General features: G+C 33.4%; 1 protein-coding gene across 1 annotated transcript in view; it reads right to left on the bottom strand.

Annotated features, from left to right (window-relative positions):
* Nucleotides 1–15,378, bottom strand: part of LOC145686502 (uncharacterized) — a 59,879-nt gene that overhangs the window by 33,598 nt on the left and 10,903 nt on the right. The window contains exons 2-3 of the mRNA XM_081759885.1: nt 14,283–14,386; nt 2,331–2,434 (exon numbers count right to left, since the gene is read on the bottom strand). Coding sequence (XP_081616011.1) covers nt 2,331–2,434; nt 14,283–14,353 — 175 coding nt within the window. The 5' untranslated portion in view covers nt 14,354–14,386. The remainder of the gene's footprint in view (nt 1–2,330; nt 2,435–14,282; nt 14,387–15,378) is intronic.

Genomic DNA, 15,378 nt, shown 5'->3' with positions numbered 1-15,378 from the left:
TACAAATAAAAATATCGTGACCCAAAAGCTAAATTTCTTGACTTTCATTACCGTTTTCTGATTTCGTAACTTTTTCATGACTTTCGTGACCGATAGACACCCTGTAACTTAATGATTTGTGTGCTTTTTAAAAAATTATGAATTATAAAGAAATTCATTAGAGCAGTTTTTGAGAAAATTTTCATTTTTTTTTTTAATTTCTACCTTTCAGTAAACCACCCTTATTTTTTAGGTAGGAACAAAATTCGACTTCCTCCTAGAGAATCATATTAAAGCCTTATGTTAAAAATTTGGTTGAAATACGTTGAACGGTATGACCTCTAAAATATACATCAGAGTGGAACAGACGGACAGATGTCGAAAAATCATTTTTCGGTAGCTATGGTCCATGAAACGTGTAAATTCGTTGAAATCTCGAATTAGATTTTTTTTTACGATATGAACTACCCTTGCTAGACTTTTTTCAGGACAAATGAGTTATGCAAAATTGTCAGGATATTAATAAAATCTTTCTTTATGAAATATGAAGAAAATTGCCTGAGTCATCTTTGAGAAAGTCGTCCCAAAACCTCACCTCCAAGAATAAACTCCCCCTCGCAGATTTTTCAGGACAAATGAGTTATGCCATATTATCATATTATTAATGAAATCTTTATTTATTTATGAAATATAAACAAAATCGCCCGTCATTTTTGAGAAAATCGTCCGAAAAAAAAGGAATGGTTGTGTTTGTGCTTCATCGACTGGCAAAAAGTTTTCGATCGGGTAAATTGAACCAAACTTCTGAAAATGCTTAAAAGAAATCTGGGTCAACTGAAGGGACCGACGACTCGCAATCTGTACATAGAACAACGAGAAGTTGCGTTTGTATCAAGGAGAAGCCAATAGTGTGGACATCGGAAGAGGATTTAGACAAGGATGTAATATATGTCACCTAGATTTTTTAACACTTACAGTGAATGTTTAATAAAAGAAGCATTAATGGGAATTGGAAATTTTAAGGTTGGACGGGAAATCATTAACAAGGTCAGGTATGCAGATGATAAGGTTATTATAGCTAAAACCATGAAAGGACTTAAGGAGATGATAAACAAAATAGTCGATAAGAGAACTTAAAGACGTAACTCATTTCAAATATGGGAATTATTTTGATGAGCGACTCTTATTGCATCAAAAAGATAAGATGAAGATCTGCAGTAGCCAAAGAGGCATTCAACAATAAAAGATCACTTGTAACTATCAAGTTTAATATTGGATTACGGAAGAAGAAGCTGGTCAAGTACTATATATGGAGTATTGAATTGTATGGTTCAGAAACTTGGACAGTACGGAAGTCTGAAATATGGTATTGGACAAAGATGAAGAAGATAAAACAGGTGGAGAAAGTAATAAACGAAGATGTTTTAAATCGGATATGAGAGAAGAGAGCTAGCATTTTTCGTACGAAGGTCAATTGGATTAGACACATCTTGCGAAGAAATTATCTTCTTCATACCACGAAAGAGGGAAAGACGTAAGGAAAGCGAGGAATAGGAAGAAGAACACAACTGGTCGATGATTTGAAAAATCTAAGAAAATATTGAGACTTAAAAGAGAAAGCTGAAAATCGAGAAATGTGGTGGAAACATTTCCAGACCCGAGTCTAAGAAAAAAGCTCATTAGTCCCAGGGCTTGCCAACAAGCAGATTACTTAATAATAATAAAGTAAAAAATTGTATCAATTGTTGTTTGTCTTCTCCTAAACTTACTCGTATCAGCGAGATACACAGTTCTAACATTATCGCACATATTACTTGTAATATTGAACTGAAGTTTTCCAAATATATAATAGAATCAATAAATCGCAAGGTGAACGTTCATTCCAACACACTCATTAAGAAGTGGTTTCCATAGACGGAATATGATATTTAAACTGCCTGTTCTGGCAAGAACCAATATAAACGTTAAATTAGGAACTTGCTAAATTTTCTAAATTTATTTTTTTCTTGCTTCAATGCTAAACTTGAGGTGCTGTTTCAAACCAAAAAGGTCACATGAAATTAAAATCTTTTCACACACTTCTAAAATATGATTCATTTTACCATTTTCATTGTGATGATTCGATTGTTTTACTGTTTTTTTTTTTTTTTTCATTTTAAGTTATGAAACTATGATATCCGAAAGAGATCGAAAATTTGTGGGGAAAAAAATAAATAAAAATAAAATGTGAAGAACTGAAATGGTAAGTTCCTTTTATATTAATTACTGAACGTATGTATCGTATGTTCATGAAACTTACTTTCTTTCAAAACAACAGTTTTACAATCGCTATAGAAGTCAAGGTTACTTACCAAGTAATGGAGAAAGCTTCTTCTTTTGCAATAAGTTGGATTTGTTCTTGGTTGTTTCTGTGCTACTGCTTGATACACTCATGAAACTTTCTTGACTAACCTTCCTACAACAGATATAACGAAAACAATATTGTTATATAATTCATGCATGAAATGTATTTTAGATTCTTACTTTTCTTTCTTACAAAATAAAAAGTATTATGCATTTGCATACATGTCTTTTTTGTTTCACATAATTTTCACAACCGATATTAATGAAACTGACTATATGCCTTCTTTGGAATTTCCGAAATTTATCGCTTGGGATTAAAATCAGTCAAAAATAAGATGGCACGGATAAAAGGAGGAGGGAAGAAGGATAAATTCAATAGAGCTGGAAGAAGTGTACACATATACATGATCTGATATGAAAACTGTCTTCAAGATAACTTTCGATCTGATTAAATGTATATTATCTTTGAGGCTTTCCAATCGTCTACATTGCTTGGAGTGGAAATCGGTTAAGTATAAGGAGACCTCAACAACCATTGGGAACAGCCTCATTCAAAAACGCTCCCCCTGATGCTTCTGTGACTTTAACTTGCATAGATAACACAATTTTCCAGATGCGTACGTACATAGACAGATTTATTTAAGTTGGTGCATTTTCTTTACGTGTTAAAGAAGAAGAATGCACGCAAGTAAAGTGAAACATTTTAAATTTATGTGATGAGTGTAAATAGTAGCGTCGTAGTTTTATTTCCCCCGTTAAGTTGCGAGTTAGTGTGCATAGTAATCATAAAATATTTTAATAACTTATTGTTGGTTTTTGTGTGTTCCGTAAAGAAAAGACTAAGTTGAATAAAATATTTGAGAAGCTGAAGCTTTTCATTAGTGTCCTGCTGTCGAAGACAACAAGATATACCATGATAGATGCCGAAACCATGATAGATGAGTGCTAGTTAATTATAAAGGAGAGAATTTATCCTTCATCTTAAGAAATACTGATATATTTTTCAATATATTTCTTAAAACTTCTCCTATTTTCATGAAATATATCATGTTTTCTTTCTGATGTACGAACTACCCTTATTGCTTGAGGCTGAAGTCACCCAGGGACATGCAGTGAATTTACTTCGTTTTAATAATCAACCAATAATATATATAAAACAACTTTTCTAAAAATTATGATTTTCATAAATCACAATGGAGTGCAGAAATGGCATACCATGATAGATATCGGTCTCTGGTTACTCGTAATTCCCATACATGCTTCTCTATGTCATTGTTTAGTATACATTCGGTCATACAAATGGTTATCTGAAGCAAACCTGAGTATAGTAAACACTTGGTGTTAGAGATGTGTTTTCCGCTCTTAAGGAAGATACTTTTTCAAATCGTTTCATCTCACCGAAGTTCAATTTGTTAGGTGATTTTGACGCAATGTTCTAGTTTAAGAGATCCAAAACTGAACTCTACAAAGACATTACTTTATTATACTATTGACATGAAAAAATTCTTTTGAAATAAATGGTTTGAGTGTGAAAGTACAGAGTAACACTGGTTAAGCATCATTTCATACACAATAGCATCTCTTATCAAAAATCCATCACTGTGGGTCTAGCACATTTTAATTGATTCACTATATTATGCACAAAAGTGAGGAAAATTATGAACAAAAATACATATAGTGCAGGAATTTTAGGTCAAAATTAGGGGCTTATACAAAAAAAAAAAAAAAAAAAAAAAAAAAAAAAAAATTCATACAAGCAAAGAACTTTGCACAGTTGAGTACTTGACCTCCTTATACACATACTAAAAGTCCCCTAGATTCACCTTGAGCTTCGCCCATCATATTAGAAAATGACCGCTGATTTTCAGTTTTTCGCCGATAACTCCACAACGGGAGCAAAGATAGCGTAAACAATACAGAGATGATATGTAGAGAATGGAAGAACACACATTTTGGTGTATAATACATCTCTCTATCTTTATTCGTTCAGGAGATATGAAGTTTTAAGTTATGGAAACTTTGTTATTTTGTGCAGATAGTACGGTTTCTCTGGCAGAATTCGATCACTATAGATTGCATACTTACTCAAAGTGTGAATTAAAATGAAGAGGATAAAAATACAGATTTTGGTATATATATATATATAAAAGTGGCTCGTAAAGCACACAGTACTAACATTTGTAAATCAAGTGGCGATCTGTAAAGTTTAAAATAAATGTAATTACTTTGTAGTAGACATAAACATCTATTGAGCATAGTTAATTTTTCTTAACAAACTCTCTTCTTCTTTATTTCTGCAGCGTTGATATTGTTTTGAAAGGGTACCACTACCTTTTTATATCTAAGAATGCTAAAATACATTAGAATACAAGAACTTATATGAAAATTATTATTTTTATAAATATGTTCTAAAGTTTGTTCTTTTGTTTATGCAATTGAAATATTCAATTCGAATAATTCATTCTCATTTTGTTGCGAACTAGAAACATCTGGGTAGTTATCACACGAAACACCCTGGCAATAACCGCTCATGGGCGAACAAAGCAGCCCAGCGTTGAAACAAACACAATTCTTATTACAATTATCTTCACACCCACAAGATATTATGCGCAATAACTCAGAAGTAGCAGGTACCAGATCTGAGCAAACCGGCATCAATTTGTTGTTAGATTGTGTCCATCCCCAATATGTAGCCTGTAATGAATTCCCCTTCCATTCGTGCACTTGATGATACATACGAAAAACAAAACAAACAAAAAAATTGCTTTTTTGTTGACTGCACTTGTTGGGAGTAGCACTGCGAATTAAAACATGGAACTTACTGTTTGCTTACTGATGAGAAAATTGTGTTAATAATGATGTTTATCAAGGCTCTAGCTTTTCTTGGGACCCATAGAGTTGAAGCAGAAATCTTTCACTAGCCTCGGCTATTGTTTCTTTGGTAGACAATGGATCATTGAACACTAAAACTGATACCCTTAAATCTTTATCTTTCTGAAGAAGACGCATAAAGTTTACCATTTCAATATAAAAATGAAAATGAAATGAAATCTTACGTCCCACGCATATACCGGCTAGGCTAAAGAAGACTGTGATGATGAGAAATGAATGAAATGAAGGAATGAAGAAAGTGAAGGAAACGGGGGAACCCTGAGAAAACCTACGCACACGGTGTTTGTTCACCACAAAGCTCACTTGGCGCGAGAGGGGATCCCATGCACCAGACGTGAACGCTCTACCACTGAGCCACCATGGCCTCCCTTTCAATATATAGCCGAGATTATATCACAATCTGTTTATGCATGAAAAAACAACAGTACATCACACATTTCTTCCCCAAATAATAACTGTTGCTGATCAATATTAAATATGGTTTTCTGTTGCTTAGTCCCAGACTCAGGCCTTAGAAACCACAAATCAACTTTTCCTTTGTTAATGCTGTTAACAGAATTAAAAGATTAGTGTTCTGGCCGATAACAACAATAGACTCTTGGCATTTTGTATTTTTCAAGGGTACATTAACTATTGAAATATCAGCATAAACTTCTTGGTAAACCTTCACATTTTACTTCAAACAACGAGCTACCAAGGCATTGTTTAAGGTAACTTTATTATTGCGATTACCTAAAAAATCAGCTTAAGTGCAAGTCGTAACTGAGTTTTCTTGAAAGTGAATTGTTGCCGACGTTGTACGTACTGTTCTCTGTTCCTTTAGTCGTTAGCTGTTCAGGATGTCATCAAAAACAACGATGCAACTTTCACTCTAATGGAATACCATATACATGTAGCAGTCAAGAATATCACTGTATGTCGCTAGTTTGGGCCATACAATAGAATGCAGAATATGGCCTCCATCTAAAACATGAACAGCATTCGTTGATACTTTGAAGTTGCTTTCTTGACATTTAAAAGCTGAAACTACAGATTACTTGATGCCCTTTTTCATTGAGATGTTATCAAATAATGAAGGTGGTTTTGGAAAAAGTATATCGGAAGTAATCTTTCAATTGACCAGTTCCTTTTACGACATAGATAATTCTATGGTTATTAATAACTACATTATTGTCTTAGATTTTTATTCCTGCATTCATTGAAGCCAAAGGGGTAACTTTGTTCTTCCGTTTCAGTTTAAGAGTACTGAAATCATTTCAATGTACAATTTGAGTAAGTATGCAATCTATAGTGATCGAATTCTGTCAAAGAAACCGTAACATCTGCACAAAATAACAAAGTTCCCATAATTTAAAACTTCATATCTTTTTGTTTTTTTCGCAAAATTCCTGCACTAATAAAGCAGAAAGAGGAAAAGACAAAAGACAAAAATGAATTGGCGCTATGGATAGGGTAAACGAACGAAAACTAGGAATGTAAATATATCAAATATTTAAATTCCAGAAGGAAAAAAAGCTAAAAGTAACACACATTGTCAGTGCCTTTTAGAGTGAGATATGGAAAATATTTCTTTTCACATTACCATTATGTTATTCTCCTAATAACCTGGCAAAGGTATCTGAAGTACGGACCGCTTGTAAAGATTATAAATTTATTCAGCCTACACAATAAATACATCTGGAGACGCTTTCCATTGTATAAGACATGTGACCAAATATTATCATTCAGTTTATTACATTGCAATTACATGTAATTTCATTTACAAGTGGTAAAAAAATATCTTTGTGTGGTGCTTGGTGCTTCAACGCATGCTACAATCACAAACACTGACATATTCCATCCAATATTTACTTGCCTTTCATTGCAAATAATTTTATCGAAAGTTGTTTTAACATCAGTAGTTATCATTGCTTATTTAGAATCTCGTTGTTTACAGTGGTTATACGTTTTTTTTTTTTTTCATTTGCTGAAAACATCACAAAAATAAAATCATTATCAAGATATAAATATACAAATAAATTTCATACATACACTCACTGACAGGAAAAAAGAATAAAGAAACAGAAAACCCTCAGTCCCTTTCTCTCGTAACCACAAAACAGTCCCCAAATTATGTTAACAATCAATCTTCGCACTAGTACAACATATCCGTCACTGTGTTTTTTAACGCTGCCTTACGTTCAAAACTTTCCGAAGCAACTCGAGCTGCTTTAAAGTAAATAAATAAGAAATCACTCAATCTTTGACCGACTTCAGAAAAAGGAGCAAGTTCTCAACTCGACTCATAACTTCGACATATGTGCATCAATTTTGATGATTCTGTAATTTCTTGAAAGAGCATACTTTCCCAGTGATCCTACATAAATTCCATCAGAATGTAATGTTAGCCATCGGAGCCACACCATGAAACACACCAAAGGGTCCAGTGTGAAAACTGCAATTAACCGACTTTAATGTGCGTATATTCACACTTAGCTTCGACATGGGCGGACTAATTTTGATTAATCTTTTGTTTGTTTGGAAGAATATACTTTTTGGGTGGTTCCATATAAATTTTATCAGAATCTGATAACAGTCGTTGGAATTAGACCATGAAACTCTTCAACAGCTGATAATGTTAATACCGTGTATATGTTCACATATAGTTCCAGAACGAATAGACAGTCATAGAAAATTGATTTGAATATCAATTTTATGAGCCATTAATTTGTTTGGTTTCATGCAGATTTCAAAAAAAAAAAAAAAATAAATAAATAAATAAATAAATAAATAAATAAAAAAAATAAAAAAATAAATAAATAATAGTAATCAACTATTTTCTGCTTTTAAGTATTTATTATTATTTTCTGCTTTTTAATACTTTTATTACTTTCTACTTTTTTAACGTGTTTGTTGAAGTCGGTTATTATTAATATTATTATTATTATTATTAAACAAAACTTTTATCAAAGCTCATTTCAACCGAACATAATGGGAGAACAGTCTTCCTTTATCTTGTTAAATTTCAAGGTTATGAACTTATGGGGGAGGGAGGGGTAACCAAAAAACAGACATGTTCGAAAAATGACAATTTATTCGATATATCAAGCACTGCGGTACTATGGAAGTAGCTACCTATGATGACATTCTCTGCTTCCATTGAACAACTTCTTATTGTGCTTTATATACATAACGAAAAGAAAAAAAAACAACTACAAAAATAATTTGTACCTTTTTCTCTGAATCGCTTGATGGAACTTGGGTCAAAATGAAATCTTAGAATTTAACGTCCCACGATTATGCCATTTAGACTAAGGAAGATGATGATTAAAGCAAGTGAAGGGTACGGGGAAGAAACAAGGAATGTCCATGTATGTGTTTTTTCGGGTGCTTTGTCCTATCTGTTGGTGACTCTTGGCACTATTTGACTATCTATGCCATGCATGCGTAGATGTAGAAATGTTCATGTAAAAAGTGGCAAAAGATTTCATAATCCTATTCTTTGTACGCGGTTTTCAATATTAAAACGCCGTTATCTCGAAAATGTAGTTTTGTGACATTCCTTGTTTTTTCCCCTTACCCTTCAAGTAAATCCTGAGATTTGTTATTACCATATTGCAGAATCTGTTTACCCAACATATTAAGTTCATTTTGCATACTTTGAATGAGCACATTTCGACTAGCTAGTTCTTGTGCAATCCAACTTTTGATGTTCAGTTTATCCATCTGATTCACCTTTGAGCGTATCTTCTATCCTTGATTTGACTGCACCAAATTGTTAACTATTATTATTTACTTAATAAGATCTTCAACTAAATCTTTCGTGTTCCACAAAGTGTGTGACTCTTATGACCACGTCCCGACTACTTCTATACACTAAAACTCAATATCTTATTCAACCAATTTATTCTCAATCTTCTCTTATATCAATAATATTCTATCCTAAATCATAAATCATGTTTCTCCATATCTTCATAATCTATCTATCATCTTAAATAATAATCATCTATAAACAAACTATCTCATATCATATGCTATTTGCACATGCTACTACTCATTTTACTTAGTAACAGTAAATATCACATTTATAAGCACTTTGTACCCATCTCATATTCCAACACTTATGGGTCTTGTTTAGATCAATATTTTCTTCATTTGGAACTAAAACTTGTGCAAACGATTTGTTATGTACTTAGAAATAAGGTACTGCAGTTTATATAACAGTAAAACGTGTGTTAGAAACACAATTCAGTCTTATCGTCACAAGTTAAATATTAATGAACAGAAGTATTCTAGCTCAGAAATATAATATCTAGTACTATTGGTAGAATAAAATCAGAGCAATACTAACGTACACATGGTACAAAAGATGTATTTTTGAGAAAAAAGAGTATACAAAGATTAGAAGAGTACTCTCATTCATGGTGTCGGTAGGAGCAAGTGCTCCTCCCTGGATTTTTGAATACCAGTCCATTTTTTTTTTTTTTTTTTTATTAAAGCTCTCCGACTTTGTCACTTAAGGCAACAATGGAACACGTCAACCTATATACCTTATAAGTTTGTGTAGCTGAGTCTTCACAAACTGCAGCAAAATATCCTTCCAAATTGAAGCCAGTTAATAACAGTCTACGGTGTGTTCAAATCGATACTTTTTTCTGTCCAAGATAATATGGTACAGTTGGTGACAATATTCCAAGATCATAGGAAGAGCTCGTTTGAGAACTTCAACAATTTAAAAAAGTATTTTAAATATTTCGAGTAAACTAAACATCAAGTCGCTTATAGAAGACGAATTGCTACTACCATCAAACCCGTTCAGTGAAACTGTCCAGACAAGTACATCGATTAATTATCCCGGAGATTTGGAGGAATAATTAAGATGTTCAGTATTCATTACCTATTTAGATTCTCTAATACAGGGGTTTTCAAACTTTTTGCAGTTGAGGCTTCCCTCAACCATCAAAATGGCATGTGTCTCTAAAAGAAAGACCATCACTATGACAAACTATGTATCATTTATTAATCACTAATGGAAAATCTTATTAACACAAATAATCTACATTTGTACACACTGATTACACCTTTTAATGTTATTAGCAGGTGTTAATAATTATAAATTGTGGTAAGTCAGATATTTATGTTAAAATTGAAAAATACGAGAACTGAGGGAATTTACATAACAAAACCCAACACATTTAAATGTTGAGCAAAGTCAATGGGGCGTATGAGCTTGTTTTGAGCCACACAATTTATTAAATATCGGCAGATATTTGAAATGACAAGATGCATCTCTTTCTGGAGATATATTTGGATTTGATCACTGTCATGGCTAAAAATCCGGTTTCGCAGAGATAGGAAGTTGCAAAAGGAAGGAGAACTCGCAATTCCTTCTTATAATTCCGGATACTCTTTCTTCACTGAGTTCCAAAATTCAGGCAACGATGTAGAGTGAAACTTGGACTTCAATGTGCTGTCTGAAGAGAGATCAATGAGCTGAGCTCTTCCTTTTCTCGGGTGGTGAAATTTGGTGGATTCTCTACGTTGAGTGGGTTCATGACTCAGTTGTGCTGTGTGTCCTTTGGAAAGTACTTCTCAAATTAGACATAAAGTTGCGTTAAGAAGACATATTATTCTACAAAGATAAATAGAAGATCGTTAGTGGCCATCTAATAAGCATTATACACGTTTAAGCCAAAGGTAAAAGGGTTATCCCTGATCGTATGTGGAACAGAGGTGATACAAAGGCTTAGTCCACTATGTATTACTAAAGAACAATCATGCAGACTCAAGTATGCGTGTTGCATTATAAATATGTTCCTTTGTAGGATCTTTTTTTTTTTTTTTAAAAAAAAAAAAACTCCTCGCGCCTCCCCTTACAACCTTTGGCGCCTCCCTAGGGTAGCGCGTCGCACAGTTTGAAAACCTCTGCTCTAATAGCATCATTGCAAAACTGCTTTTCACCATGCAATAAGAACGCATTTTCTGTCATGATTCATTCTGAAATCATGAACAATATCACTGCATACGGTCAAATAAGATACAAACTGTGGAAAAACAAACGCGCTACAAATTATAGAAAAAATAAATCCTTTTTTTCTACCTTGCAGTGCATTCCGCAATTTTGATCGGATTAATACTTCGTGCCATTGTGCTTTTTCGGACTAAATAAGCACCTAGAACGATCATTCACCTCACTCCGTCTTGTAAAATCTTGATTCCGATCAACTATGAGCAATGAACGACTGAATAGCCTATATCATCTGATTGTTCATCGTGAACGAGTAACTAGGAAAAAGACGTTTCTGGCTGAAGTCAACAAATTCGCTTTGAAGACATAACCTTCAGCTAACGTTCAAAACAGTGGAGGAGGAAAAGTAAAGGAGACAGTATATATAAAAAACTATGTTTATGCTCTCGTACTTATTTCTATTTTAGATTGGAAAACATCTTTGAGAAATTAATATATCATGCTTATTTAGTACCATAAAGATATTATTTATGAATATAAGTCTGATTGTTCTCGGTCGTACCTACATTATATAAAAGGATAATCAAGTTTGAATGACTTAGCCCCAAGTATCTGTGCAGGTGAAGTCCCAAACTAGAGCTTTCCCTTTTTTCCAGGGCACTAAAGTCATTCCATCTGGTCTTTTTCCGTCTGAGCGACTGCATCCGTTTGGTTCTCGTACTGATGGGACACCTGCAGATGTGAGAGCTCTCAAAATGATATCGTTCACGCTTGAATGCCGTGATTGTGTACCTGCGCTGCTCTTGCATGATAGACCATGTAAGCCTCTCTTATCAACGAGCATTACAAATATTACAAGCGCGATAATATCTGCTCCCAACCGCAGAGCTGTAGCTATACGAAAACTTTCATTGCTTAAATGAAGACCAACAGAAGGTGACGGCAGAGTTTGAAACCATGCACCGTTTTCCGGGGACAAAACAGCGAGGTATCTGGCTTTGTCTTAGATCTTATGAATTGAAAGCAATAATGGGGATATATGATGTTTTACTATGAGTTCGTCCCAGGCTGATTGAAGATTTCTTTTCTCGTTATCCGGAGGGGCAGACCCCACTAAATTAGACTAATTGACGATGGTATTCTGCCCATCTGAATCAGTATCCCAATCTACTTCACGCTGTAGTAGAGTCCAAGTTAATTGACTTAAGCCACAGAAACTGTATTTAATTTATATATTTATTATAAGTGGAACATGCCACAAATTTGAATTGTCATATTATCAACCATGGCACTTGAATATTCACAGTTCATTAAGTTGAACAGTATAGCAATAATTTAATTGTTGTTATATTTTCTGAAATGTCTTGTCTATTCTGGGATAATTCGGTTCTGATCTCGTTGGTTATACCTACAACTGATTAATTGATTTTGTTTTAATGTTTTTTTTTCTTTTCGTGAATTTATTGTACTTCCCTCTTCGTTGCCAATGAATGGGAATATATGAATCTTTTCCTGCTCTAAGAATGATAATTGTTTACTACATGACTTCCTTTATGACACAATTAACTTTACTTCAATTTACTTTTGTCACTGCGAATTCTTTGCTTGTATTTTGCATTCTTAACTAAACAATTTAGCTGTTTCGTTATTGTTGTTGTTGCTTAGCAACGAGAATGATAAACAGTTGCAAAAGGAAATGTCTACCGTAGAAGATGAAGAATTTTATGTCGATATAGAAATAATGTAAAATTTAAACCTCTAAAGAATTGTCTATAGAAACTATACAACAAAAATAGAAACAAACCTTTTTGGAGTTCAAATTATTTTGAATTGGCTGTGTTTGGAATTTCTGGTGATCAATTTTTATAAACTCATTCTCTATTAATTTTTATTGTATCACCATTGATATGGGAAGAAGAGAATACCGTTTCAGTGGTTTAACTTTTGTGAAAGATATTTACTAACTGAGAAATGAAATGAAATCTTTCAGTTTAACGTTCCACGATTATTCCTTTTAGGCTAAGGGAGACGGATGATTAATTACGGGAAGTGAACGATGAGGGAAGAATTGGTGAAATGATAATGTGAAAGGAAACGGGAGCACTCCGAGAAATTCCACGGACACGATGTTGTCTACCACAAATTCACTTATCGGGAAGAAGACAATAATCACGTTTAAAACAATAATTAATGAAGAATCTAATATCTTCGGTTAGTAAGTATGCTTTCTGGAAGAAAAAGTTTTAATTAAGGGAGTAATTTATGTTCTGAACTCATCATGTATGAAATGTCAGCTAGAAATTTCACACAATATGAGTTTTCACATATATTTTAATAATACATGTGAATAAGAAAGGTTGTCTGAGTAATTTCTTCCGACTAATCACTTCAAAAATGTAACAGAGCATCAATTGTCGTTATAAATTTCTTGTTGCATTTCCGAATATATTATATTACAGTTAATACGTTACTTTATTGTATTTCGTAATTTTCTTATGTTCGTTTCCATGATTTGCGTTCTCTGTGAATATTTATTGTCAATCTGAATCTAACCTATTCTGTTATGTTAATTAATGTATTAATTCTTATTTTATTGGATTTCCAACATGGCCGCTGTGAGCTTTTATTTTATTTATTTATTTAGTTAGTTAGTTTAATGTCCCACAATTATTATCCGAGGCTAAGGGAGACGTTGATGATGACACGAATGATAATGATGGAATGAAGGAAAGGGAGGAAACGAGAGAATCCGAGAGAGAACCCTCGTTCCATTATTAGTTTGGAATATTTTTCACTCTTTTTTTTTATATTTGCCTGTAACTTAACGACTATTCTAATCTAATAATATTGTATAAAAGTAAAAGGGTTAATAACCTCAAAAAGATATGAAAGAATGTTATACATAAGCTCCCATTTCACATGCTACATGAATGATTTAGTATGTTATTTATTATCTAGGCTTACTGTAAAATCGAATCAGTGTGCTTATAAATTCCATTATTTGTAAAATCAGCAGATATTCTATAGCGTCTTAATTTCTACGTATGTCCCAGTAACAGAAATTTAAAATTTATCACACAAAATTCAAACTTATTAACTACAACACAACGTATTGGCTTACCTATTTATTCGAGATATTCTAGTGGATTCCATGCTGTGGAAAGCTAAAACGGTTGTTGTGTCATCTGCCATGCCTCACACTCATTGCAGTTTCACGTTTCACTCCTGTGGAAAGATCATCACAAACAGGTAATACACGTGATAAAAGAATATATTTAATATCTACAATAGAAAGCAAAGATATATAAATACAAGCAATGCTTTGAAAATTAGACCTCGTTACTTTTAATCAGAAGTCTATAGTCGCATCAGTCGATGGAATTACGCGAAACACAAAAGCTCAACTTACTCAAATATATTCAATCACTAATGCCTTACAAACTCGTATCGAAGTCGCAGGTTCGATTCCCGGCGGGAGAAATAAAAAACTAAAATGTTCAGTTTGGTATTTTTTAAAAAAAAAAAAAAAAAAACTTCGCATCGACTTCTGATTTGTACCAGATCTAGATCAAGTTGAGGGGAACCCTACAAACGTGGCACTAAATAGGTCTTTACAAAAATCGTCACTTAAATGCCTTGAAAACTAGTAGTCTATTAGAGACTTCCTACTTTTACTACGTATGCTTACATGAAAGGACTTGTTTCGTGACTCATCTGGAAGTATAGGAGTTGGAACAAGAAACAGGAAGAAGAGGAAAGCAAGTAGCACAGACTCGAGAGCCAAGAGCGTCACTTCAGTTGTTGCAACCTTAGTAAAGACGTACATAAATTCTCATAGACAATTTGATTACACAAACAAAACTTAGAGAGGAAACATTCAAAGAGCTTGAAATGTGGTGTTAAGGAAGATGGAGAAGATAAACTACAGAGAGTAACAAACGAAGATGTTTTAAAACGAACAGAAGAGAAGAGGACGCTTTTAGCCAGCATCATTAGTAAAAAGGCCAATTGGATTGAACATATCTTGCGAATGAATTGTCTTCTTTATACCGCCATACAAAGAAACACGGAAGGAAAGCGAGGAATAGGAAAAAGAAGAGCACAACTGATGAATGATTTGGAAAATATAAGCAAATATTGGGAGTTAAAAGACGAAGCGGAAGATCGAACAACACGGAAGAAACATTTCCAGGCCCAAACCTAAAATTAAAACACTT

Source organism: Thermobia domestica, chromosome 5, assembly GCF_964235325.1.
Source record: "Thermobia domestica chromosome 5, izTheDome1.hap1.1, whole genome shotgun sequence".
NCBI lineage: Eukaryota > Metazoa > Arthropoda > Insecta > Zygentoma > Lepismatidae > Thermobia > Thermobia domestica.
This window is presented reverse-complemented; position numbering and strand designations above follow the sequence as displayed.